This window comes from Copadichromis virginalis, linkage group LG22 (genome assembly GCF_057382275.1).
Source record: "Copadichromis virginalis isolate Kocher_CV1m ecotype Utaka linkage group LG22, C_Virginalis_male_GT1.1, whole genome shotgun sequence".
NCBI classification, from domain to species: Eukaryota; Metazoa; Chordata; class Actinopteri; order Cichliformes; family Cichlidae; genus Copadichromis; species Copadichromis virginalis.
In genome coordinates this window covers 23,835,019-23,862,202 of record NC_140638.1, presented here as the reverse complement: position 1 = coordinate 23,862,202, position 27,184 = coordinate 23,835,019, and the positions used below count along the sequence as shown (strand labels likewise).

Sequence of the window (27,184 nt, the reverse complement as noted above, 5' to 3'; positions counted from 1 at the left end):
TATAAGCTAAAATACACATTATGAGTATGAGTATTATGAATATTTCTGAAACTGCAATGTAGGAAGAACAATGCATTCTGGCAGCTAGTGTTTCCATACATAATAAGCCTAACAAATCAATCCTATCAACTTGCATGGTGTGGCAAACCTGTCAGAGCTAGAACTTGGAAACATTTTGTAGCATAAGCAAAACACTTGAGCTACTTGTTAACATATTCAGGCTCAGGTTTTTGCCCTATGTGCGCTCCGTTTCTTTCAGCTAGTTGTGTGAGTCTTTACTGGAATGTTGGTGGTACTCAAAATGAGCGTTTTATTTAGTTTTGCAACACAGGTGGAATGCATTGCTGTTCTAAGAAGTGGTATTGCCAACACAACTGAGTTGCAGTCATAAGTGATGCTTTCAAAAACCTTTTGTATTTAAGTAGTTGATATTGAACTGAATGCCATGTTTCAAGAAGCTGTATGAGATCATCCAATAGCTGATCCCATTGCAGTATGGTATCTAGTAGTGGTGGGAGCAAAACATATAATACAGCATAGGATCACAATATTTTCTGTGGCAGGACACCAAATGTTGATATTATTAATTAGAATAAAATACTAGAGCGGTCATGTCATGCGCCATCATCCTGAGATAATGTTAGCCAAGCAAAGTTACATTTAATCGACTCTGCCAAAAAAACATCCAACACTGGACATGCTTAGCTTGACAAATCTAAAATACGTGTTGCACGCTCACAACCACAAGACAATTGATTGGACGCAACCTTTCTGAAAACAGTTGCAGTCTAACTTGGATACTGACTACAGTCACTGTCAGAGAGACTGTGGAAGGTCTGCAAATAACAGATTTATAAATGCAAACAGACTGCCAACAATGTCTTTCTAAATGAGTCTTTGTCGATGAGCCCGTTCAAAAAGACTTTACTCAGCTGGTCTAATGCTGATTGTATTCTGGTTATAGTCTTATAGAACAGAAACGTTGATAAGTGCAGATGTAGTAGTTAAATGTGAATTCCTATCTATGTCGACAGCAACAGATGTGTGATTTTCGATGATTTATTGCAGTTAATTTGCTGTATGTTCAGAAACACATTGCATGCAATTGCCAACTTGACTCCATTCTATTGCAAAGATATTAACAGCAGACTGACTGTGGTTTATGACAGCATTTATGTCATTTTTTGTGGCAGTTTTAATGTGCTTGACGTGAGAAAAATTAATCTTACTGGAAAAAATGAAGACTGACAAAGTTTAACTTTGAGGACATAACTGGCAGTTGAAAAAGGTAATAAATCACAACATATTGTATTGCAATGCTCATCATATCATAAAATATTTAAAAAAAAATCATGAGTGAAGTATTGTGATAATATTGTGTAGCGGTGTTTTAGTGATTCCCACCCATGGTATCTGGTTTAATTGCTCAGTTTAAATTTAGATGTAATTTTCTTTTACTTTCTTAAGTGTTGTATCCAGTTCTATTAATGGGAGAGATAGTTGGAGGTGCACCTTAGAATGTATCTACTCTAAACACTTATCTAGGTTGATCAGATGAGCTGGACATCACTGGGAAAAATATACAGTTTACAGTAGGGAAATTGGAAATTATGCAAACCCTTGTTCAAATGTATCCCTCACTGTGTCGGTGCTCATACTGTATGTGTGTAGGAGCGCTCGTGAATGCTTATGTTAGTGTGTCTCAAGATAAAACATGATGTGCCCCCAAAAGGCTTTGGCTTTAACAACCGAAGAAGTGCTTGGTAAGCAACAGCCCTCATTAGCATACAGATCAGGAGGCACTATAAGTGTTTGTGAAGTGTAATTCACTATTGCTGTTCCAAAGCAATAAAGGGAGTGCATTTTCTCCACTAATGTCAGTGCTGGTCTTTCCCGGTCCCATTTTTTTCTTACCAGGCTACAGTTTTGTTAAGAGTTGTTAACATTACAGCTCCCCTTAAGTACCAGACCCTCCCTTTGATAGATCTTAAAGGTGTAACATTTTAACATCTGCAAGTCATGGCCAAATTAATTTTGAAACATTGCTATAATTACCATAAACAAACAAGACAATCACCGGGAAGACTGACAGGTTCTGCCAGCCTCTGCGATATATTGTCTGCCATTGAGCTTGACTTTATTGGTAACATGATGGATTACATAATTGCGTTATGCCACAAAACAGAAGCACACTGTAGGCAGAGACACTTTCTTGCACTGGCAGATATAACTGGATTTAGTTTGTATGTATGTGCGCTTGGTTGGCAGGGATTTATATGACAAAATAAATAGAAGAAGCTTAAAATATCTGAAGTTGAGAAGAGATTCATTAGTTGAATTTGTATGCTGAAGAAGTATATCAGTGGCGATGCAGGTGCTGGAGTTACTGGTTCATACCTTGCCTTTAACCTAGAATAAATTCAGTGTGCAGGAGTGTTGGGATATGCAATGCGTCACCTCTGTTTCCAATCTGCTACATTTGCATTTGCATGTTAAATCACTGTGGTAATACTCCAAAAGTCTATAGCTCTCCGTCTCTACCTACAGGTTTACTGGCCCGAACCTTCCTTCGCCCATCATTAGCAGCAAGAACTGGCTTCGACTGCACTTTACTTCAGATGGCAACCATAAGTTAAGAGGTTTCAGTGCCCAATACCAAGGTAAGACCATGAGAACGGTTGATATTTTAAAGAGGGAGGCTCATTAGAGATTTTACTGAATAAATTATAGACCACTTTTTGTCTTCAGTTCAGGTTTGCTAAAAAGGCCTTTTGTCAGTAGCTACATGTCTGTGATATTTGATTTTAATATTTTAATATACTTCCTTGGTCATCCCAACAAAGAATCCTTTATATTTTTGGAGACCCAGAAAAATGACTGGTTAGTGCCATAATCAGAATATAGTTGTGAACTTCTGCCATTTTGGACACTTCATGAGCTTCTTTCTTATTTTATTCTATTCTTGGAGCCCATTTGCCACAGAATAGTTGTGAATGCTTTCAGGAAAAAGGAAAAAAAAGATGATTACAGGAGCATTATTATGAGTGCCACATAATTGCACAGAAGCATACATGTGGACACGCGCACACACACACAAACACAAAATCCTTTTTGTACCAGGCATCCATTTCCTGTTCCATTACTCTTAGAGGTTCAGGGATCACCTTTGAGAAGGGATGAGCAGGGGAAAAGGATTAGCTCGTCCACCAAAAGAGGTGATCTCTAAGGGTCTCACCTCCAGCCATCTGCTGGAAATATCAGCGATGGAGGAAAATAAGATAGAAGAAGAGACAAATGAGGGAAGAATTTGGAAAAGGGAGCCAGTGGGATTACAGGTTCAGTGGTAGGTAAATATGTTTCGAAGATCGGAATGAAGCGTTAAACTAATACTTTAACTAGAAAAAATGTGCATTTCCTGCGAAAATGCAGTGTGGATGCCTTAACGCTGCAGATGTCTGCTGAAAAAAGCTGAAAAAGTTGAAAAAAAAAAAAAAAAAAAAAGCTGCCCTGAGCAGGATTTGAACCTGGACCTCCTGGTCAAAGGGGAGCTATTTAGCTCACTGAGCCAAACACTTTCTCACAAAGCAGAGGTGGAGAGATTGACAATTGTGCTGAAATGAGCAGAAGCTGCTGAGAATTGTGCTGATAAGAGGTGGAAAGGCTGAAAATTTATCAGAAGAGATGAATAAGCAGAATTTGGGTAAAAAAAGAGGTGAAAATTCTGCTGAAAAGAGTTCAATCAGCAGAATTTCTGCTGAAAAGAGGTGAATGAGCAGAATTCTGCTGAAAAGAGGTTTTTGCTGAAAAAGAGCTGAAAAGGTTTGGATTTGTGCTGAAAAGGGGTTAAAAAAACTGAAAATTTTGCTGAAAAGGGGTGAAAAAGATGAAATTTGTGTTGAAAAGAGTTAAAAAATAGTTTAACTGTTAAGTGAAAGAAATGTTGCCATAAGCTGGATTTGAACCCAGGCCTCCCAGTCTGAGAACGGATGCTTATCTCACTGAGCTAAAACACAGCTCAGCCCATCATGCAAAATCAGTGACCACATTGATAATGTGTTCCATTCATTTCAATGGTCAAAAGTCATAACACACATCATCAGAAATAGCAGAATTTTTTAAAGTTTAAACATAGTATTTCTGCTAAAACTTAGTATTTATACTAAATATTTTTTTCCTGCCAAATCATAGCATTTGTGCTGGAACACAGAAAGTTCTGCCAAATCATACAATTTGTACTAAAACCTTATTTATGATTTAGCAGAAACACTGGGACTTGGTAGAAATACTATGATTTACATGAAATACTTTGACTTAGCAGAAGTACTACAATCTAGGAAAAAAGTACTACAGCATAGCAGAAATTCTATCATTGAGCAGAATTACTAGGATTTAGAAGAAATACTAAGATTTGGCACAAACACTGATGTGGCTCAAGAACCTTTATTGTGCATTTATACTATGATTTGGAAGAAATACTATACTTTGGCACAAATACTATGATTTGGAAGAAATACTATGTTTTAGCACAAATACTATGATTTGGCTCAAATACTATAACTGTCAGAAGGAGAGGCTGACATCCAGGGATTAGATTACCACAGGTGGAGTTTATTGCAGTCAGATGGATGGTACAGGGAGGTATGGCATACAGTAGGAGGATGTGGAGAGGTGATATGGTGTGGTTTCTATGATTAAGAACAGGGTATGCATTACAACATGCATACAGATTAAAGATTAAGAAAACTGGCAACAAATTCCTCCACTACAAATCAGTCTGATGCCACTTTTTACAGGGTTCCCGTTTACTAAGGCGCTACCCAAAAGGCGCCACAAGAGGGCACTCCAACACAAGAGATGACCTATTTACACTGATGCACTTAGTAAACAGCCCCTACTTAGCCACTACATAATACAGTGATAATACAGTATACAAATTCACACAAATACTATGATTTGGCAGAAATACTATGACTGAGTAGTAATACTATAACATAACAGATTTCCTAAAAAAAACTATGAAATTGCAGTAATTCTATGACTTGGCAGAGATACTACGTTTTAGCACAAATACTATAACAACGCAGAAATACTATGACTTAGTAGTAATACTATAACATAACAGTTCAATGTTCTTGCACAAATACCACAATATGGCAGAAATACTATGTTTTAGCACAGATACTGTGATTTGGTATAAATACTATGATTTGGCACACATACTATATTCCGCAGATACACAATAACATAACAGATATTCTACGACTTAGTAGTAATACTATAACATAACAGAATTATTAATTGGGCACAAATACCACGATTTGGCAAAAATACCATGATTCGGCACAAATACGATGACATGGCAAAAATACTATGATTGGGCAATAATACTGCATTTTAACACAACTACTGAGATTTGATTGAAATACTATGATTTAGAAGAAATACTATTACTCCATACAAATACGATGCTTTGGGACAAATACTATGTTTTGGTTCCAATACTATGATGTGCAACAAATACTATGATTTGGCACAAGTACTATGATTTAGTACAAATACTATGATTTGGCAGCAATACTATGCCTTAGTAGTAATACTATAAAATAACAGATATACTGTGATTTTGCAGAAATGCAATGTTTTTGCACATATACTATGATTTTGCTCAAATACTATGAAATTGCAGTAGTACTATGATTTTGAAGGAATACTATGATTTGGCAGAAATACTGTGATTTGGCAATAATACTGTGTTTTAACACAACTACTGAGATTTGATTGAAATACTATGATTTAGAAGAAATACTATTACTCCATACAAATACGATGCTTTGGCATAAATACTATGTTTTGGTTCAAATACTATGATGTGCAACAAATACTATGATTTGGCACAAGTACTATGATTTAGTACAAATACTATGATTTGGCAGAAATACTCTGATTTGGCAGAAATACTCTGAATTAGCAGAAGTACTATCTTTTGGTAGAAATTCCTGCTAAAAGGTAGTATTTCTGCGTTTTAGCAGAAATACTGTAATTTGGCACAAATACTATGATTGGGTACAAATACTATGATTTGGCAATAATACTGCATTTTAACACAACTACTGAGATTTGATTGAAATACTATGATTTAGAAGAAATACTATTACTCCATACAAATACGATGCTTTGAGACAAATACTATGTTTTGGTTCCAATACTATGATGTGCAACAAATACTATGAGTTGGCACAAGTACTATGATTCAGTACAAATACTATGATTTGGCAGAAATACTATGCCTTAGTAGTAATACTATAACATAAGAGATATACTATGGTTTTGCAGACATACCATGATTTGGAACAAATGTTATGATTTAGCAGAAATACTATGAATGGGTACAAATACTATGATTTGGCAATAATACTGCGTTTTAACAACAACTACTAAGATTTGATTGAAATACTATGATTTAGAAGAAATACTATGACTCCATACAAATACGATGCTTTGGCACAAATACTATGTTTTGGCAGAAATACTATGACTTAGTAGTAATACTATAACATAACAGATTTCCTAAAAAAACTATGAAATTGCATTAATTCTATGACTTGGCAGAGATACTACGTTTTAGCACAAATACTATAACAACGCAGAAATACTATGACTTAGTAGTAATACTATAACATAACAGAATTATTAATTGGGCACAAATACCACGATTTGGCAAAAATACCATGATTCGGCACAAATACGATGACATGGCAAAAATACTATGATTGGGTACAAATACTATGATTTGGCAATAATACTGCATTTTAACACAACTACTGAGATTTGATTGTAATACTATGATTTAGAAGAAATACTATTACTCCATACAAATACGATGCTTTGGGACAAATACTATGTTTTGGTTCCAATACTATGATGTGCAACAAATACTATGATTTGGCACAAGTACTATGCCTTAATAGTAATACTATAACATAAGAGATATACTATGGTTTTTCAGACATACTATGTTTTTGCACAAATACCATGATTTGGCACAAATGCTATGATTTAGCAGAAATACTATGATTGGGTTCAAATACTATGATTTGGCAATAATACTTCGTTTTAACAACAACTACTGAGATTTGATTGAAATACTATGATTTAGAAGAAATACTATGACTCCATACAAATACAATGCTTTGGAACAAATACTATGATTTGGCACAAGTACTATCATTCAGTACAAATACTATGATTGGGCAGAAGTACTATGTTTCAGTACAAATACTATGATTTGGCAGGAATACTCTGATTTAGCAGAAATACTATGTTTTAACATAAATACTATCTTTTGGCAGAAATTCCTGCTAAAAAGGACTATTTCTGCTTTTTAGCAGAAATACTGTAATTTGGCATAAATACTATAATTTGGGATAAATACTATGATTTGGCACATATAATATATTCAGCACATATATTATAAAATAACAGAAATATTATGATTTGGCCTCAAAACCATGATTTTGCACAAATACCATGATTTTGCAAAAATACTATGATTTAGCAGAAGTACTATGATTTAGCAGAAGTACTAAGATGTAGCAGAAGTACTTTGTTTTAGCAGAAATACTATGATTGAGGAGTAATACTTAAACATAGGAGAAATACTGATACACAGACACACATACACAGACAGTAAAGGGAACAGGAGCTGTGGAGAGTCTGGGCTTGGTATATGTAGGTCAGTTAAATTAGCTGCACCTGCTGTAGTCAGCCCTTACACACACAGACACAGAGAGAGGTGTGAGTTTTCTTCAGTGTATTTCTGACATTCAGGATTCCACTCGAACAAATGGCCATAATTTCCTAACCGTAGAGGCTAGAACGGTCATTCAGGCATCGTTTTATTCAGAAGAGATGGGGGAATCTTCAGGTCTTCATAATTCAGAGATAAAACATAAATTATTAAAGATATATGACTTGTAATACACTGTAACTGAGTAGAGGCGAAGCAAAAACTGCCTTGACTTGTGCTCAAACAACCTTTGGTAACTCTAAATCTATATGGAGCATCAAAATCATTCTTTCACCGTAAGAAACAGCAGGCTTTGGTGAACAGTCATGGAAATTTTCAGGGCTCTGTGGAAATCCATCAAAAAGATATGACGAGAGAAAAAAGTGCCTCATTTCCAGAAATTGAAATCTGATGAAATCTGAGCGAGGGACAAATTTCCTACCCTCAAACAAGTCCAACTCATTTCAGAACGGTAATAGGTGAGAAAGAAATTCTTGAATTGTGAGCGTCAGGAGTGTCTGAACATATACGGGGACAAGCCTCATGTCTTAACTTTGCTTCGTTAAGGAGATATGACAATTTGAAAATGCCTCTCATTACAGAAATCCAGCGGTGATTTTGAACAAACTCTCCATTGAGTTTATATGGAGAGTTTTCTGACTTTGTGTTACTCTGAGGAGATTTGCAAAATATCTATGAGTCCCACAACAATGATAGGGATATTTTCTGAAAGCCAGCAAAAATACCTACGTTTTGATGTATAATTTGTGGGGCTTGAGTGGAAATTGAGCGAGTAGCAAGAAGTTGTTTGGACATGAAGAGAAAATTCAAACAGTTTCACTGTCCCCTCTGAGTTAATTGCATAGCAACCATAGCAACGCATGTATTTTCTGAAAAATCACAATTTTGCAACTGAAAACTCAAAGAGGGATAAGATTAAAACGGTAGAAGATCTGAAAAAGTTGAATCATACAGGAATAGCCAAATCATTTGAGAACATTTTAAAGTTTGAATGGAGTTTCTAGGTGAAAGTATGAGGCAGTAGTTAAGTTTCAAAGACAAGAAAGTTTTAGCAGAATTGTGGAAGTTTCCCATTCATTTCAATGGGACAAATTAAAGGAAAAAAGTGTAATATTTTAAAAAGTATAATAGTAATAAACACCAAAAGTCATAGCCGGCATTAGCAGAAAGAGCAGAACAGTTTAGAGTTTGAACGGTGAAAATAGCACAAAAATTGTGGAAGTAGATCCACGGCGAAAAGTGTACGGAAACACCCGGAATAATAAAGAATAAAGAGAAACAGGAACTCAATAGTGTGGATGCCTATTAAGGCATCCACACTATTAGATTAAACACTCACGCCACTGTTCCCATCCCTCAATGCATTATTCTCATCACGACAACTCCCATGATTCCACAGCAGTGGCTTGTTGGAGTGATAAAGTCACTGAATATCTTAATTGCCTCCTTTTTACCTTATTTATTTTTCTGTGTCCTTTATTTATATGTGGGAAAATAATCAGCCACACCACATCAAACCCAGCATCTAATAGCTTAGTCTTCTTACTTGAAATATGCTTATACCTTTTTCTTTCTTCCTCTTTAATCAGTTTAACAAATCAAATAAAAGAGTTTTTTATCCGACTTTTTTCCCCTTCTAGACACATAATAAACAGAGTTTTTAACACATGACTCAGATAAGCTTTGAAGTAAACTGCAGCTGAATCAGAGGAAGGGATGAAAACACATTTGGAAAACAAGTGAAGTTCCATTGTCAGGGACCGTCAAACTAATTAAACAGGACGACTGTGAAGGGGAGCTCAGATAATACTGATAGTGTTTTTGAAAATTGGTGAATAAATATGCATTTAAACAAGTCTCCTGTTTCTGATGACCTTTTTTTAATCTCCGTTGCAATTATAACCAAACTCAAACCATTTAAACTTCATCTTTTTATTGTATAGAAAAGAGTGTTTTCGGATGCCCTTGCATCCTGTTAACGAAACAGTGATGTTATGCTAAGAGCCCTTTTTTCCACAATCAAATCAAAATCGCTTCCTGAATATAAACCACTGTAAGAGGTGTGACTCTTATAAATGAACATAAATCTGTGTTCTAGGTCTTTTCAGTTTTATTGTCATTTTTAGATTTAAAAGTTTATCATCCATCCATCCATTTTTTCTGATTATCATCTTGTGCTGTGGGAGCTTTAACGTTTCTCAGCTGACACAGTGCAAAATGTGGTGTACCTTGAACAGGCTGCCAGTCTATCACAGGGCTGACACAGCGAGACAACCAAACACGCTCTCTCACATCCACTTCCACACCATTTCCCACCAAGTCCAATTTAGACTCACCGATCAACCTAACAAGCATGTCTTAGGGGTGCGGGAGAACGGCGGAGCAGCTGGAGAAGCTCACATGGGCACGGGGAGAACATGAAACTCCAAAGGGAAAAGACAACCAGGAGCCTTAAAACCAGAACCTTCTTTCTCTAACATTACAGTGTTTCATTAGTTTCACAATTGATTTGCAAATGTTGATTTGAACATAATTGCAGTGCCTTTTTTGAACTACGTGGGCATCACTTTCTGCCATGTCCCTCCAATCTCTCTTCTATGTTTTCTCTACAGTGAAGAAGATGACTGAACTTAAGTCCCGAGGTGTGAAGATGTTGCCCAGCAAAGACAACCACCACAAGATATCAGTGTGTAAGTTACAGCCCTTAATTTTCCCTTTTTTCTACAACCATAAGATATTTTTTTGCATATTTGGTCACTGTGTTAAGTCCCCCGGACAAGTATTCAGTATATGCAAGTGTGGAATTAGGTCTATCTATCATAAAGGACATCTATAATTTGGCATCGGAAAGATTAAGATGAAGAAGGGTGAGCTTATAGCAATATTTCAAAGTCTTTATGATTGTAAAGTCAGGGCTGGCAGTGCTCCCTCGCCACCAGCACCACTGTTTTCTCACATCACTGCATTATTACGACATTATGAAAACATTCACACGCACATGGGCATGCTGAACATAACCTGCATTGTTATTGATGATCAGGTAGGCATTAACAGTAACTGACAGCTTAACTAAAGGCTGACACAGCACACAGAAAAAAAGTTTCCCTGTTAGTTTATGCAAAAGGTAGTCTACAGTAGTCAACAACTACCAGGCTGTTTGTTGTACTTGGCTATCTGACACAGGGAATACTTGATAAATATAACAATAAAACAATTAGTCAACATTAGTCTTTTGTTTTTCCCAGCACAAAGGTAAAAATATAGGCCTGCAATCTTTTAGCACATATTCCCTGATTGAAATGCTTAGGGAGTTTTGTGCCTACGCCCAGTCATTAAAATTAGGAACAAAGCACAGCCTTGCAAGCCTGTGCTTTGAATACAGGCATCAATGGATACCTAACTGCCTTCAACTTCATTACTACCCCAGGTTCCACTCATCAAACATTTTTTAAAACTGTAATTAAATGTTACAGAAAAAGTGGAATAGATGTAAGTTTTTACTGCCCCCTCCGTGTCAGAGTTTGACCTGAAACTTATTAAAAATGTCACCTAATACTGCTCAAGGTCTTGTCCATAAAGCGCGATTTTATATCCGACTGTTTTTGGCCTGGAGTGCTATAGAGAGCTGTGCTGTTCATCTTTTTAGTTGTAGCGGAGATGAAGACGGGGTTGAATAAGTTACTCCGTCATATAATTCTGAAACCGAAAACCGTAAAGAAAATCGAATGATGCACTAAAGGAGACTATTTGGGGTTTGATGTTTGCAAATTCAGGGGTACATTGTAGAGCTTTTTATTGATGTCAGCTCAGGCCACAGTTAAAGAATGACACATGCACTGTAACCAAAACCAGATGGAAAAAGTAGGTATGCTAACTGGTGTTTAAATGTGTAATCGTTTGTTCATAGTAAATTCTCTTACAAACACAAAAATAGGATTGTCATTCATTTTACGTCATGTTCGAGATAAAAGGCTCGGAAGGCTGTTATATATTAACGCTGTTTGTGGAAAGAGAAATCTATTGGCTGCCTGCTGTGAAAGCTGACAAGTTATATGTATGACCAGTTGTTGCTGCAAAAGTGTCCTCAGGAGTTACTGGACTCCATCTGTCCAGGAAAGAAGAGTACAGAGCAACATTTTATCATCTCCAAATTGGGCTAGCCACACTCTCTTCTCTCTTCTGCACTAAGATGTTTTGTTCAAGTTGGAATTTGTTTGTTAAGTTTTCAGGTTCTGCCTCGCCGCCTCTTTTCTTAGGCCTATATGCTAAATGTCTTTTGAATTAATGTAAATAACCGCTAAACATTCCTCCCAGAAGATGAATGGATATGCTGTGGATATGCTGACACAGCTGTGCAGTCCACTATGTTCAAACGCCTTACGCCCATTTGTAACCTTTAGATGAAATTCTCTCGAGTATTTTTTATCATTCACTAACGGGCTAGTACTACGTATTAGTTTAGTAAGTAAGTTATTGCTGTTCATAATTACTTACTTGTATAAACTGTTAGGTGTTACCAAAGAAATTTGTAAGGATGAGAAAGTCACGAGCCACCCTAATAGTTCAATTCCATATTTTGCTTCCAAGGATCCAGACTTGTAATTTTAAAGTGGTCTTGAAAAAAAAAAAAACTTTCCAGGCTTTCTGAAGCTCTTTTAAGTTTTTTCTTTGAACATTGGCTGCTTTTTAACTCATTTTCTGTGTTATCTTTATGAAGTCATCTCACATTGGCCTATGAATCGTTCAAGCACCTAACTCATGGGATCAAGCACCGTTGTCTACAGACGATCAAAGTTGAATCACGATAAGCTGAAATATGCCAAAGATAACCCGATTTTGTCAGGTATTAAATTATATTTTTGCACCAGCAAGGAGATGCATATAGTGCCTTCAGCTGAAACCTTTGCACATCTAAGCAGATTAGCGCGGTTAGCTCATTAACATGTTAGCGCCGTGCTGCCCCACACACGGGGCGATCCGCGTTAACTTGCTAACGGAGATTTGCAGCATTGATGCGGTTATGGCAGTAAAGTCATTTTAACAAGTTTAACGCTGACAGCACTACTTTTAATATAATAACATGTAGGAATTTCTTGACAAGTGTCCATCAGCTCAGCTACAAGCTAACACAAGTGACTCAAGGTGTAATACCAGAAAGCATATAGACACTCGGAATATGCTGCTTGAATTCCATCAGTGGCAAACCTACTTTATTGTTTCATCAGCTAATCTGTCAGGCTTTTGAGAAGACGCCTGTCTCACATCATCAAAGTCATTTTAAGGTTTCTCTCTTGCACTACACTTTGGCCAGAAAAACAAGAGTGACTGCTGACTGTCAAAAGTGCCATAGCCAAAAAAGACACACAGTCTGTGCTAGAGATGTACTTCACATTGCAAATGGAGAGCAGTAACTGCATTGGCCGTGTTTTCTTTGCCATTTCTTCCTCTCATCGTGTGTTGGATTTCACTATGCGACAACCGATTTCGCTTTCTTCAAATATCTGTAACGTTAGCAACGTGACAGCTATGAGTCACCTGTGTAGAGTGACACAGAGATGGATGTTTAAGGATCTAATAACAACCTGTTGAACAAAAGAGGAGCCTTGAGGTGGTAATTTCAATACTGCCTCAAGGCCATTTACTGTTGTTTTAGCCACTTCTTTCTCCCACACTGCTTTTAACCCTTATGTTTCAATTTGTATTAATTTACCTTACTGTACTTCACTTTGCATTTCTACATTTTTTGACTGCTGGGAGTATGTATTTAAAAAACAAGCATTATGGTAAATAAAGTTCAAAATATTTCATTTTTTTCTCACAGAACTGTAACATAAATAACTGCAGCATTCTTGGTATTTGTTATACTTTAACATAGCTTCAACCTCTTTTAGATTTTTCATTTAAATTTCAAGTGTTACTTATTTATTCTTTAATCTTTGATTTTTTCTGGCTTACTGCTCAGATTTTGCATTGACTCTTTATAGTTTATAGCGTATTTGTTTAATGATTTATTTTTAATTGGATAAGATTAAAAGCATTATGTGCAATGTGCATAAGCCTGACATTTAAGCACATATTTACATACAGGCTTAATTTCCCTGACTTTTTAACATTGTTGTCCTCCTGTTTATTAAACAGTTATCACTTAAGATTAACAATAATCTATTAACATAGCCTTTTTCACCTTTGTTGGAAATTCTGTCCCGCGTTGCCACAGACCTGGAGTCTGGCCAATGAGCAGGTGTCACGCTCAGTGGACCCAACAGAACTTTGACCCATCCTGCTCAGTCAGGGTTCTCCCAGCTCACTATGTTTACTTGACCCCTTGTTACACTTCACTTTCCAGTTTTGCACCCATTGAGACAATTTAAGAACCGTGGACAAGGATAACATTTATTTTCAAATGATAAGCATATTTGTTGCTGAGTAACTAATTTCACTGACACTTGCTACATTTTTGTACATTCCTGTGATTTTGTCAGAATCTTTTTAATGTTTTATCTCTGTCTTTGCCTGTCAGTGTCTCAGATGGGTGTAGCACAGGGCCACAACATGTGTCCGGATCCTGGGATTCCAGATCGAGGAAAAAGAAAAGGTTCTGACTTCAGGTAAAAAACAGAAACCAGCAGGTACATCAGTATATTCAGAGAAAATATAACTTTATCTGCAGATGAATAGGTTAACATTTCCTGAAGAAGAGCTGTCTGACTGAGACAATGCCATCATAGAAAATAGGTTTTGGTTAGCAAAGACTCTCATCTCTGTTATTTACTGTCCTTAAAGTCATGAGTTGACCCTAATAGGCTTTATCTCTGTCTTTATTCCCTACACTAGAAATGTATATGGCTTGTACAAAAAATGTAATCCAGTTCTCTGATTTCAGTGGTTCTTTAAATTATGAGTTTTTTCCTCTTTTCTCTCAATTTAGTTTGTCAGTAAAATTTACTGTTTTAATAATGAAACAATCTACATTAGTCAGAGAACGTTGCAATATTAGGACTGCAGTGCTAATCATGCCTTTTTCAAAATTCAGACTTATCCTTATTTCAGTCTCCTAGATCTTTATTAATGTTTTAGCTTCACGAAGTTTATTGAATTGAATTTAAATCATCTAAACCAAATCATCTATTGTTCTCCAGCATGCACCCACCATATTACCTGATGCCACACCATAGACAGCCCCAGAAACCAAACCAAATAGAGAAATGTGCACAGAGAAACAAATGTTACCAGTGGGATCATGGAGTTTTGTTCCTGTCTAAGCCATTTTCCCTATCAGTGGTCAGCTATAACACAGACAAATGGGTAACATCCATCTCTCGCTATGGGAAATCACAGGCGGAAAGGCAAAACAAATGTGTATTTTTTCCCACTAAACTTTTCTTCTTTATATTTATACCTCATCTGCAAACCCACTGCTGAATGGTGAATTGCACCAGGAGGGTTTGTGGTGCTGACGTGCTTTTTTGTGTGTTTTTTTCTGTGTGCAACCTAACTGCAGGCGAGGAGCCACAGTGCATTTCTCCTGTGACGAGGGTTATGAACTGCAGGGCTCGAAGAGCATCACTTGTCTCAGAGTGACAGACAGCTACGTAGGCTGGAGTGACGATCGGCCCATCTGCAGAGGTAAGGATTGACGTGTCTTGTTCATCTTTTCACCTGTGTAATGGAGGTAGACTCAGTGTGACCTCTATTTATATTTCATACTCAAGTGCTCAAGTCGCTTTTGTGGGCAAGTCTGCTGTCATTTTGTATAGGTGCTCGGTCTCTCCGTATCATGATTCAGTATTTACTATTATGTTGTGACTGGCCTGACTTTGACCTTTGGCCGGCGTTCTCTCGCTTCCTGTTGTTTAGCCATGCTGGCAAAGTGCTGTCCATCAATCATGTTTTCCTAACCTGTGGCCATTTTGTGACAGGCCGGGGAAGGGATCAGAGATCTTTATATATATATATATATATATATTTCCTGCTTGTGTTACCCTCATTTTTCATCTCACATGCAGCACTCAATAAGATGACTTGATGAGAATTAATTTGGCAATCAATGATGGGTATACGTTTATTGAAACATTGTTTATGTAACTTGAATCTACCATCATATATATATATATATATTTAAATCTGTTACTGTTCCTGTAAATATAAAAGCAAACTGTGAAATTGGGAATATTTCATTAATTCAAGGTGTCTCCAGCCTTTAGTTGCTTTGAGTTTGTTTTTATTCTAAGATAAATTATAATCTTATAAATTATAATCTACGATAAAAATCTCAGCTTTGCTTTGGCGTAACTTTGTGCTGAACATTGGGGGAGGTAAATACCCATATGAATAAACATGCAACTATTTTGCTAGTAATACCTGAAATGAGTAAAGAAAAAACAGCCTATTTATGGAAGATAATTCTTATTTTTATTGGGAGGTTATATTGGTTGGGTCTGATTATTGGGGGGGGGGGGGGGTCATAACTCCCCTAACCCGCCTGGAAATTACGCCCCTGACTTTGAGTAGGTTTATGCCGGTATGGAAAGTATCTTACGGGCAATACACAGACAGGGTCAGAACTGTTTTTGAATCAATATTGAACTGTACCATTCTTTCACAGATATTTCCGCATTTTATGTTTTAATGATAGCTGTGCATCTAAAGCGTACAAAATCTCTCTCACGTGGTCAATTGAGTGATGATCCGGTGGCTGTGAAAGGCATAGGAGATGATTCACATCTTTTTCATGAACATTCAGTGCGTCTTCATTCCCAGAAAATAAGATAAAAATGTTTCATCATAAGATAGAGAATATTGATTTGCAGTGGCTGAACAGAACAATGCCAGCAAAATGCCTCACACAGCACAACAGAGCTACCAAAGTTTTTCCTTTAATTTGTCACTAGACCTTTTACGCCACAAAGTCTAAGGATTCTCGAAACAACCTAAGACGTGGCGTCTAAATGGGAAAGCTGCATGTCATTTCATAGTTGCTTCAAAAACATTAAATTAAAAAGTTGTATTAAAAGTGGGTATATATTTCTTTCTCATCAGTCAGAAGAAAAATTGTCTTTCTTTATCTGCGTGTGTGTGTGTGTAAAGAGACATTGACGTTACATCGACAGTCAGTCAGTGTAACTGCCCTTTCGATCGTCCTCATTTAACCTTTGGGACCGTGCCATTGTTCTGGCTCCCCATGTTTAAATAAAGATTAAACATCATCTAGGAATAATTGAAGATCTGTATCCTAAATTAGCATTAGTCATCATTAAATTGAACAGCACTATCATTAGCACAGGAAAAAACTTCATCTCTGGGTGCAGATTCATTCACTTTATAAAAAATTCATGGTTCCCTTTTCATTCGTACCTCCTTTCCTGCGCACACCAAGCTGCGGTTCTTTTTCCGTTGCAGATTTGATTGCCGCTTAGCCCACTGCACTTTCATGTCTCTCGCAAAGTACACAGAGTAGGATGTATCAGACATAATGATCCCTGTGATTTTAAAAAAAAGAAATTGGAGAGAATGTGATGGCTTCAGTAGACTTCCTGCTGTATTATTTTCGTTAAGGTCACCCTCACTGTCAGCACAACTCATATTAATTACTCTACTCACCCCTTAACTTCGCCAAAGTTCTTTTAAAATTTTAATAGGGGTGATTTGGTGAGAGGGGTGGAGCATGGAGCCACGGAGTGGGGCTTGAGCACCCAAAGGACCTCGCTTAGACACAATCCATTAAAATCTGGGTAGTTGGCTAAAGCTCTTTCAAGTACTTTCAGGTTCCCCTTCACATATGTACACACGTACACACTGTTTTCTTAAAGTACTTCAGTTTGAAGGGTGTTTAATAGTTGTGTTAAGCAGTCACCCTCGGGTAGGAAAGTCACCTTGTACTCTGATGCTTGGTATGCTAACTGCTCATCTACTCTTTTCAGTCAGAATATCTAATTGTGCTATTTGATTCATAATTAGTTGTTTGCATTTATTTGACAGTGTTCCCTGTAGATATGCAGCACTCGTCGCATTTCGTTATTTTATTTAAGTATGAAATCATCAAGTTTGTTTTCCTTAATGTGTTATTTACAGAAGATGACAGTATTTATAAAAAGAGTCTTACTCCGGTATATCTTTAGACCTTTGGTAAAACTCTGATTAACGTGTTTTATTGAGTCTTTCATTAGTCTGCTTTTTTCATACTGCCACACTAAATCAAGTCGAGTATTCAGAGGGAGCCCTGGAGTTTGTCGCAACGGTGGTTTTTAATTTCATGTTAATTTTTTTATCACGTTATCGTTACCAATCACTTGCCAAACATCTTCATCTTTTCAAAGTGCTGCTCGCCTCCTGTGCTCGTGCAAGAGGCAGAGCATGCAGCACTTTGGCAGAGGAGCAACAGCGTCAATAGTGCTTCATCTGTGACTACACAGGATGTGTTGAGGCGCAATATCCAAAGTAGGTCACCTGTATTTTAGCGGTGCTCTAAGCCTAACATCCATCCAGTATAGTTATGCATGTAAAATGGAAGGAAATATGCTCGAGCTGTACAAATGCACTTGTCCTATACAATCACAACCACAGCTGTTAGCAGCAGCTGGACTGAATTAAAAAGGAGAATATCTGTAGGAGAATAGAAAAATGGGGCTCAGACACCTTATTTGTACAACATTTTTAAAAAAACAGTTAACTATTAAATACACACAATGCAAAATGAAAGTTTTATTTCATTTTTGTCTATATGTAACTGTAAATGAACCAATCTTAAATTGTATATTTAGCCTCTGTAGCAAAAAGACTGAATCTGTTCTCGTTTTTTAGTTAAAATAAATCTAAAATACAACTAAAAACAAGAAAAGTAGTGCACAAAAGACAAGTCAGACAGATAAAAAAGTATCTGAAAGTCATGTCCTTATGAAAGGGGGGGAATTGAGCAAAGACCTGACAAGAACTGAGAGATACATCTGGCCCTTCACTTCACCCATCAGCTGTTTGGTGAAGTCTCATCAGAGATGATCTCAGTGGGAGGGTGGCTGTCAAGAAGACACTTGAGAAAAAGGTGAAGGTCTGCCAAATTACACAAGAACTTGACTGAAAATTGGGGGCTTTATTTTAGCCAGTGGTGTTTGGTAATATTACAGTCATCATTTGGCAAGCATATGAATGGAAGAATGGAACAAAAGGCAAACAACATTCAGTTTATCTTCTCTGATTTATGAACAGAAAGTACGTATTTAAACTGTCATTGAACATGTGTCCCTCTCTGTCTTGATTTTTAGCACCAATGTGCGGAGGCCAGTTGAGAGGACCCAGTGGTGTCATCACATCTCCGAACTACCCAGTTCAGTATGACAACAACGCCAACTGCACTTGGGTCATCACGGCGACAGACACATCTAAGGTAAATGCCATTAAACACGGAACTGAAGCAACCATGCAGGGTGTTAATTTTGCTTTGCCGCTGTAAGCACAGATTTCCAGCGGTGCCGTAAGTGGTATCTTTAGCTGCCAGCTGCCTGATGAGTTTGCACCTTTTTAGGGAGGAGCTCCAGAGGAAGCGCTTCTCTGACACAGATGACTCATTTTATGCTTTTGATAATTGCTACAGGACACTTTAGGGGCTGTTCAACACACCATGTGACAGCAGCTTTCTTATTGAAAAATGTGAGCGATAAGGAAAATGAAAGGTGGGGAAAGAGCACTGGAAGCGAGCCAGCAAAAGACAAAGCGAGTTGTTAGAAACACCTGTGGTGAGGGAGAGAAGGAGTGAGTAAAATGGACAGGAGAGTAATGGAGAGGTTTTGAGAGCATGCTTGGAGGATATCATGAAAGTGTCACAGCCATTCTGTTCAGACCATTGACTTTGGAGTAGTGTTCAAGGCCAACCAGCTGCTATCCTGCCAAATATCCTTCTCTGAACTCAAACAAAATGGTTTTACAAATCCGTTCTCTTATTCCACTGCGCGGGATAGAAGAGAGGCTATGTAAGGTGAGAGGCAAGGGAGGACGGGGAGTCAGATCTAATATGCCCCCACAAAAGTCCACCCTTTGCTTGCATGTATACAAACACAAACAAACACTGACACCCTTGGGTATACCCAGGAGGCAGCCTGCTGGAACAGACACCAGTACTTTAGGCTGCCTCTTGCTCTGTGACTGGTTCAGATGAAGATGGAGAGAGACTGCTCTTTCTGTTTAGAGACATAATGGGCTTCTATTCCTGCCCAGCCAGAAATGTTAGGTCAGCCAGCAGACTGAGGCAGAACAGCCTCAGTCTGAAGGGGGGTGGGCGAGCCGTGACAAAGCTCTGCTAGACCTACCAGCCTCATGACATGATAAGTAATTTGGGTTTTTGTCAAGTGGTGCTGCTTCATAGTTTCCCAAAGATACTAAATGCAGCTGTTTGAAGCTGGCAGTCTTCATGTGTTTATCCATTTATGCCAGAAAAAGCCAAAAAGTGGCCCCAACTTCCCAGACTTACACCAAGTTACACAGAGCTATCATCTGGACCCGACAAAGCTCTGAGACAACGTAAAACAAATCAATGTGCTTTGAAAAATCGACTGAATACAGGTCATGTTTTTTTTTCTTTTAAAGCAAATGATCTCCACAGAAATGAGATTTTTCTCTTATTAATATGCTACTTATAATGGTAATGAACTCGTTTAAATATATATTATTTTTAAAAGCACTCTCATGTTGTCATTACTGCCTAAATCCTATGCATGTAACTGTGTGTGTCTGGTTTGCGGTGGAAAAATGACCCGCAAGGATGCTGCAGTATTTACCAGGAGCAGGGTGTATGTAATAGTTTAATAAATAATCAGTGTCCGGGCAGACATTCAGAGCTGGGGTTTCTTTACTTAAGTCACAGCAGCAGACTTACAAGGGATTTACAGCTGACTTGACAGAAGCAGAAATACAGGCAACGGAGCTGCTGCAAGGTTTTCTTCCAGTCCACAGATGAACTAACTGTGCCCTCTATATATAATGCTTAGTTCAACCTTGTTGGATACAGTGGCAGGTATATGTGCCTACGGATTATTCAAGTATTTACAATAGCTAATATGTTATGTAATACTGTTAAATATTCTAGACCAGCAGCTGCAGAACAGAAAACTAAATGTTGTCCCCAGTCTTGCTTACAATAGGATTTCATTTATGATAGGATTTTTTTTAACTAAATGTTTTTATTGGAACATTTGGCACAAAATGGCAGGCTAGTTTAGAACCGGGACTCTTTTACTGCAGAGCCATGCTGTTGCTTTGAAGAATGCAGTTTGGCATTGTCTTGATGAAACAAGCAAGGCTTTCATTGCAAGAGATCATCTGTGGGCAGCATATGTTGCGCCAAATCGTGTATATATCATTCAGAATAAATGGTATATGAACAGATGTTTAAATTATGTGAGGGTATGCCGTGTGCAGTAATGCACCCCGCATACCCTCGCATCACAAATCCTGGGGCTGTGTAGGATGAGCCAGACACCTCCCCCATCCCATCCCCCCGTATAGAGGACACAACGGTCATGATTTTCTAAATGTTTTATCTTTGCCTGCTGGAGTTTTACTTTGCTTTCATGGATGCAGAAACAAACTGTGTTCACTGACAATGGTGTTCAGAAGTGTATCTGAGCCCATGCAGTGATTTTCAAAGAGTCGCGCCTCCTTTCAGAGCAGTGCTGCCTGCGGGGCCTGAAGATCACGGCAATACAATATTGGTTTTTTAGCTTTCTTTCAAGCGTATAGAGATTTCTCTGAATTCTCCAAATCTTCGCATGATATGAAGTAGTGCAAATGATAAAATCCTCAAAACAATTGCATCAGAAACTCTTCTTAGTGGTAAATCCAGCCATTTTCTATAGGCTGTCATGGAACTGATTGAATATTTTTTCCATTTTGTTGTCTTTTCCCAACTACTTTTGAAGTTGTAGGAGTGTTTATTTCATTTAATATTTACATTTTACACAGTTTTGGAGACATGGTTTTACGTTGCTGAAGTTGCTTCAGCTGTTCACTATGGATGAGTTTTCTTTTTTTTTACAACTCTTTCACAATATGGCTGCTGTGCTCTCTCTCTCTCCCTCTTTTTTATCTTCACCCCCTCTGTACCTCACCTGTTGGCTGGCAGATGGGAGATGAGTTTGTGGTATGAAACTCTATTTATCGAGCGATCTGACCTATTTTGCCTACACACCATCAATCTTTCCTCTCCACCTTGGCAATTTTCATTAAGAACTAGGTTTAACATAGGACAGAATGCAATTTGCATTTATATAAGCTTTTTCATTAGGCCCTGCTCTCTCTCAGCCCTCTGAAAACATTAAGAATTTGGCGGAAATCAGTGGCAGCCAATTTAAACTAGGAGGCAAAGACTTTTCCTTGTTTGGCTTTTTTATTTTTATTTAGCCTCCTCTGTCACTCTATTTTTTGCCCTTGTTATTAATATTCTGCACGTTTATAATTAAACCGTTTTTGTTTGTATGTTTAGAGCTGACCCCTTTCGCTTGCCTCGGCTAGGACGCAATTATTGTTTCCTTGTTTTTATCTTGATTTATCCTTCAGCTGCAGCGCAGACCTAAAATTGCACTCAAAGAAATCATGATTTATGTTTTATAGAAAAGATTTATACACTAGATTGCAACAAAGTCTTTTTGTTGCCTTAATGGATCCTATTGGATTACATATATCCATATATATATGTATGCATAGAGAGGCACGTGTAATAGCCCACGAAGGCATCTGAAAGCTGCTATCATGATCGGCAAGAGTGAAGGTCGTGCAGACCATCTGGCAGGCAATCAGATATTTGATTAGTGAGAAACAGTTCATAATCAGCAGACGCAGTAAACACTTACAGAAGCAAAATACCAATACCGAGCTGTTAGGTCACACAGTATGAGATTTAAAGGAGAAAACAATTCTAATAACAAAAAAAATAAAATAAAAAAACTACTACAGTGTATACAGCTGGAAGTTTGATGGACAGATATAAAAAAAATTGATGAACAGAGGAAAAGGGAGTCACAGATGGGAAGAGATCTCTCCTCTGCATTTGGTTCAGGGAGTATTTAAGCATCTGCTTCCCTCATTTGTCTCGTTGATGTCCCCTCCGTTGTCTAGGTGATCAAGCTGACATTTGAAGATTTTGACCTGGAGCGAGGCTACGACACGCTGACGGTTGGAGACGGCGAGGTAGTGGGAGACCAGAAGACCATCTTCCACGTGTGAGTGACTCATTTGACCTCGTTTTCTCCTGCCTTTAATCTACCCTCTGTTCCCTAACTTCTTTTAGCTACCCGTCAGTTTCACTTTTGCAAGTCATGTTCCCGGTAATCATATTCTGCCTTCGTGCTCTCTTTCCTCCTCACCTTTGCGGGACACTCGCCTTTTCTTCCTCCCCCCGCGCCCGACAGCACCCATCTGTCTTCCTGTTCCCCTCCAGCCCTTTTTTTTCCTACGGTTTCTCTTTTATTTCATCACCACCTGATGCAGCAGGGCATGAAAAATAGATGTCGCACCACATTGTCAATCATCTCTCTTTTCACTGTTAAAAACAAGATCACAGCCATGTGGCGCAGCATTGCAAAACTGCATATTGATGCCCCCTAATGGAGTTTGCGCTAGCAGATGCTCCATAACAATTCACAGGATGTTGTTATTAATTGTGCCGAAATTTACCACCTTAATAAAGTTTTTATAGATCAATTTTTATGCAAGGCTGCCGAGCTGGGGTGGAAACCGGGAGGGGGAGGTTGGAGATAAATGAGGGAGAAGTATGCAAAGGAAGGGGTTACTGATGTGAGATCATCCTCACATTCATATTTTTTTGTCTACTTGCTCAAACACCAACAACACACACAGGACAAACACTGAATATGGCTTAATCTCTTCAATTAAAGATTTTCCTCCCTCTCCTCCCCCTTTATGGACTTCTTTATGCTTTAAAAGTAGAGAGAGTAATTGAGTCTTTGCGCTCCTGCACACAAACAAACTAGAACAATTTAGTACTGGAGAATATACTGCAGCTATCAGCACTGTTAAACTCAGGACTATATTTTTTGAGAATCAGTGGTGCAGCCGAGCGCGTGCAGGGTGTAGGGAATTATTTAATATTTTTTTGTAACTTTATGGTCAGAGGCATGTAACCTTAGTGCAGCACAGTCATAAATGTGCTTTATAGGCAGTTAGTCACAACCAATCAAATCCACTCTTTTCATTTCAAGACACTGTGCTCTGACAGTTTAGAATGGAAAGAAACTATTGCAGTGAATATGCGACAAGAGTTTTTCCCATAAGGGAAATAATGTCCTTGTTTTGGATCTAACAGTAACAATTAAAAGGGTGGTGACGATAACAAAAAACACACAAAAACATAAAGTAGGTCATCAACAAGGACAGTATTCTAGACAGTGATTAGCTTACAGGGAAATTATTAGCATACTGATATAACTTGTCTGGGTGGAAATTATATAATAGCCTTGTCTATTATTTTTGACAAGCTTTTTAATGCTACATTAGACACGCAGCATTTTATACTTTCTCTCACAAGTGCTTAGGAGTTCACAGACATTCAGCGCATTACCAAAAGGCTGTAAAAGAGAACAAAAATCTATCCAGACACTAGTAGCAATCCCACCATCCTACATGTTCTGTCACTAAAATTAGAACCCTTAATCACTTACTCTGCAGCTATACCCTTCCTAATTAGAGTTGGGTGGAATTACTATTCAAATGAGATTAAATTACTTCTGTGGCATTGACTGATCTTGCATTCATTTTGCACTTTGTTGTCTCCTGCTATTTTGAATGTAAGTGTTGGGATAGGATAAAAACATTTCTTAGCTTAAAATTCCTTACAAAATTTGTAAAGTTCTTAATTTGTGTAATGATTTAGCAAAAACAAGGTCTCTCTGTATTTTCTAGGTGATGACAAGTCCACAGCTAAAGCACTTCTACTGCTGATTAAAAAATTGCACAAAGATATAGAATATTCAACAGAAAGAAATGTCTTTTTATAAGGTGTATGTTGGCTTTTCTTGCTTTATAGTCTGTCTGGTTCGACTACTCCAGACCTTGTCGTGAGCACCAGTCATCAGATGTGGCTCAACTTCAAAACAGATGATACCAGTGGCTCGCTGGGCTTCAAGGTGTCCTATGAAGGTAAGGTTGCTGTATATATTTTGGTTCTGGCTCATTAACTGCATTTTAAAACGGATTGTTTAACTTTAACCTACTAAGATCCGAACTCTTTCATGGCATGCATTTAAATTTTTCTTTGCTATTTGTGTTGATTGGGACCCGATGAATGTAAAAACAAAGAATTACCCGATTTTATTTTTTTTACTTGATTTTTGTTTCTGACAAAAATGAGATCTACATATGAGGACATTTGTTTTAAATTTCGATAGAACAGTGGCAGTATAATGTCCTCGTAAGTGGATATCAGGCCCTTGTAGGGAAAAATGAAGTATTTCGGTCTAGTCATCGAAAAATGTGATGTCCACATATGTGGACGCCAGGTCCTAGGAGGTTAAATCATCTTAAGAGTAGCATCAAAGGGGAGTCATATTAATGGTAAAGTATTTTTTTGTGGTTTTGCAGTGAGTCATCATGGTGCGGTGGTACACTGATGTTAAAAAGCAAAAGCAGTCTTTATAGTTAGACTTTAAATCTCGACTTTCTCCTTTTACAGTTTGAAATAGGAGTGGATTTCTTTTTTGATCAGTTACGCTTGTGCGTTGTGACTCACCGCTCAAGTCTAACTATCATATGTCCAAACATAACACATTTTTCTTCAGTTGGCTGCTGGTCTTCCCAGTATGTGTCATCCCAAGTTTAGCTTCAAAGACATAATCATTGGAGTTTATGTATCTGTCTCATATGAGACTTTAAACAGTAATATGACATCGATTTCATCCATTTTCTTCCACTTGTCCAATTCAGCGTTGCAGTTGGGCTGGAGACTGTCCCAGCTGTCATAGGGCGAGAGGTTGCGTACACCCTGGGCAGGTCGCCAATCTGACACAGAGAGACAGACAACCATTTACACTCACATTCACACATACGGCCAATTTAGAATCACCAATTAACCCAACATGCATGTCCTTGGACTGTGGGAGGACGCCAGAGTTTGCAGACAGACCATACAAGCTCCACATAGAAAGGCCCCAGCCTGCCGTGGATTCAACCACAGGACTTTCTTTGCTGTGAGGCGATGGTGCCAACCACAATACTGTCATATCACGAACACAACTAATATATGGATGATATCTAGCAAAAGAAACCCAAACAAACAAACAAAAAAAGGAAAAGAAGAGTAATTGGAACTATAGGAGAAAATTAAGTCTCCCTTTTTGTGTGCGATCTCAGTGCCTCTGTTCTTGGCTCTTGGCAGTAGAGTCTGGAGCTCTCAGGCAGCAACACAACTAAACAAAGAATTAAAAAGAAACATTAACCACACATAAGCAAACAAGTATTTGAGTAGTTTATGGGTGATGTTTGTGTCCTCTTTTCAATTTAATTCAGTTTGAGTCTTTACTGCTGTTTTGCTTCTCTCCTTTGCTCTCTATTTCCCCAGCTACATGTCACGTCTGCTTCCCTTCAGCTCCGTGTCGCACATAGTGGAGCATAGGAGAGATAACGATAATGCTACTAGAAGAATGCTATTAAAATGGAGCCACTTTGATATAGTTATATAATATATTATTTTTTAGAATAAAATGTATTCAAATCATAACAAGGTATGAAATTTTAGACCCTCTGATCTCTGTGTACTTCATGTTGCAATACAAAAAACAACCCTGTTTCAAGACCTCATATTTGCGTTCACTAAACTGGTCATAAACAGTCAGTGGGTCATCTAGCTACATTCATCCTACTGTCTAATACCAGTGCGTCTATCTCTGTGTAATTATGTGTCTGTATGTGTGAGCTTTAACAATAGATCAATGTGTGTTTTTGCACGCGTGTTTGAAGATCAGATACAAGTGTGGGTTTGTGAATGAGTATGTGTGCGTTCTGTTTTCCAGTGTGAAAGCATGTGAGTACTGGGTGTTTGCCAAGGTTTTTCTTCTAGATAAGTGCGCTGTTTGCCTCTCAGAAGCACAGCAAGTCTTCTCCCTTGCCCACAGATGCTTATTTTTCATCAGTAAAAATAACAGCAAAAGTGGAGCAGCATGCTGAACCAAAGTGTAATTAAAACAATGAGTTCTACTTAATGAAGGGGAAGAAACGCTTTGAACCACTTCACCTCCCAGATTGGAGCACCCAAAATCTAATTTGCATTCTCAATTACTTGTATTTTAAGCCTGATCATCAAGTGTAATTGCAAACACAGTCATACCAGAACCCACACTCCCACCTTACCCATACGTTGTGGGTTGCTCACACTCTGCA

At 37.9% G+C, this 27,184-nt stretch overlaps 1 protein-coding gene across 1 annotated transcript in view; it reads left to right on the top strand.

The window, feature by feature from the left end:
- csmd2 (CUB and Sushi multiple domains 2) overlaps positions 1 to 27,184 on the top strand; it is a 280,093-nt gene that overhangs the window by 127,954 nt on the left and 124,955 nt on the right. The window contains exons 7-13 of the mRNA XM_085446711.1: positions 2,548 to 2,660; positions 10,420 to 10,497; positions 14,328 to 14,415; positions 15,309 to 15,433; positions 19,066 to 19,187; positions 22,910 to 23,013; positions 24,837 to 24,949. Of these exons, the coding sequence (XP_085302837.1) occupies positions 2,548 to 2,660; positions 10,420 to 10,497; positions 14,328 to 14,415; positions 15,309 to 15,433; positions 19,066 to 19,187; positions 22,910 to 23,013; positions 24,837 to 24,949 (743 nt within the window). The remainder of the gene's footprint in view (positions 1 to 2,547; positions 2,661 to 10,419; positions 10,498 to 14,327; positions 14,416 to 15,308; positions 15,434 to 19,065; positions 19,188 to 22,909; positions 23,014 to 24,836; positions 24,950 to 27,184) is intronic.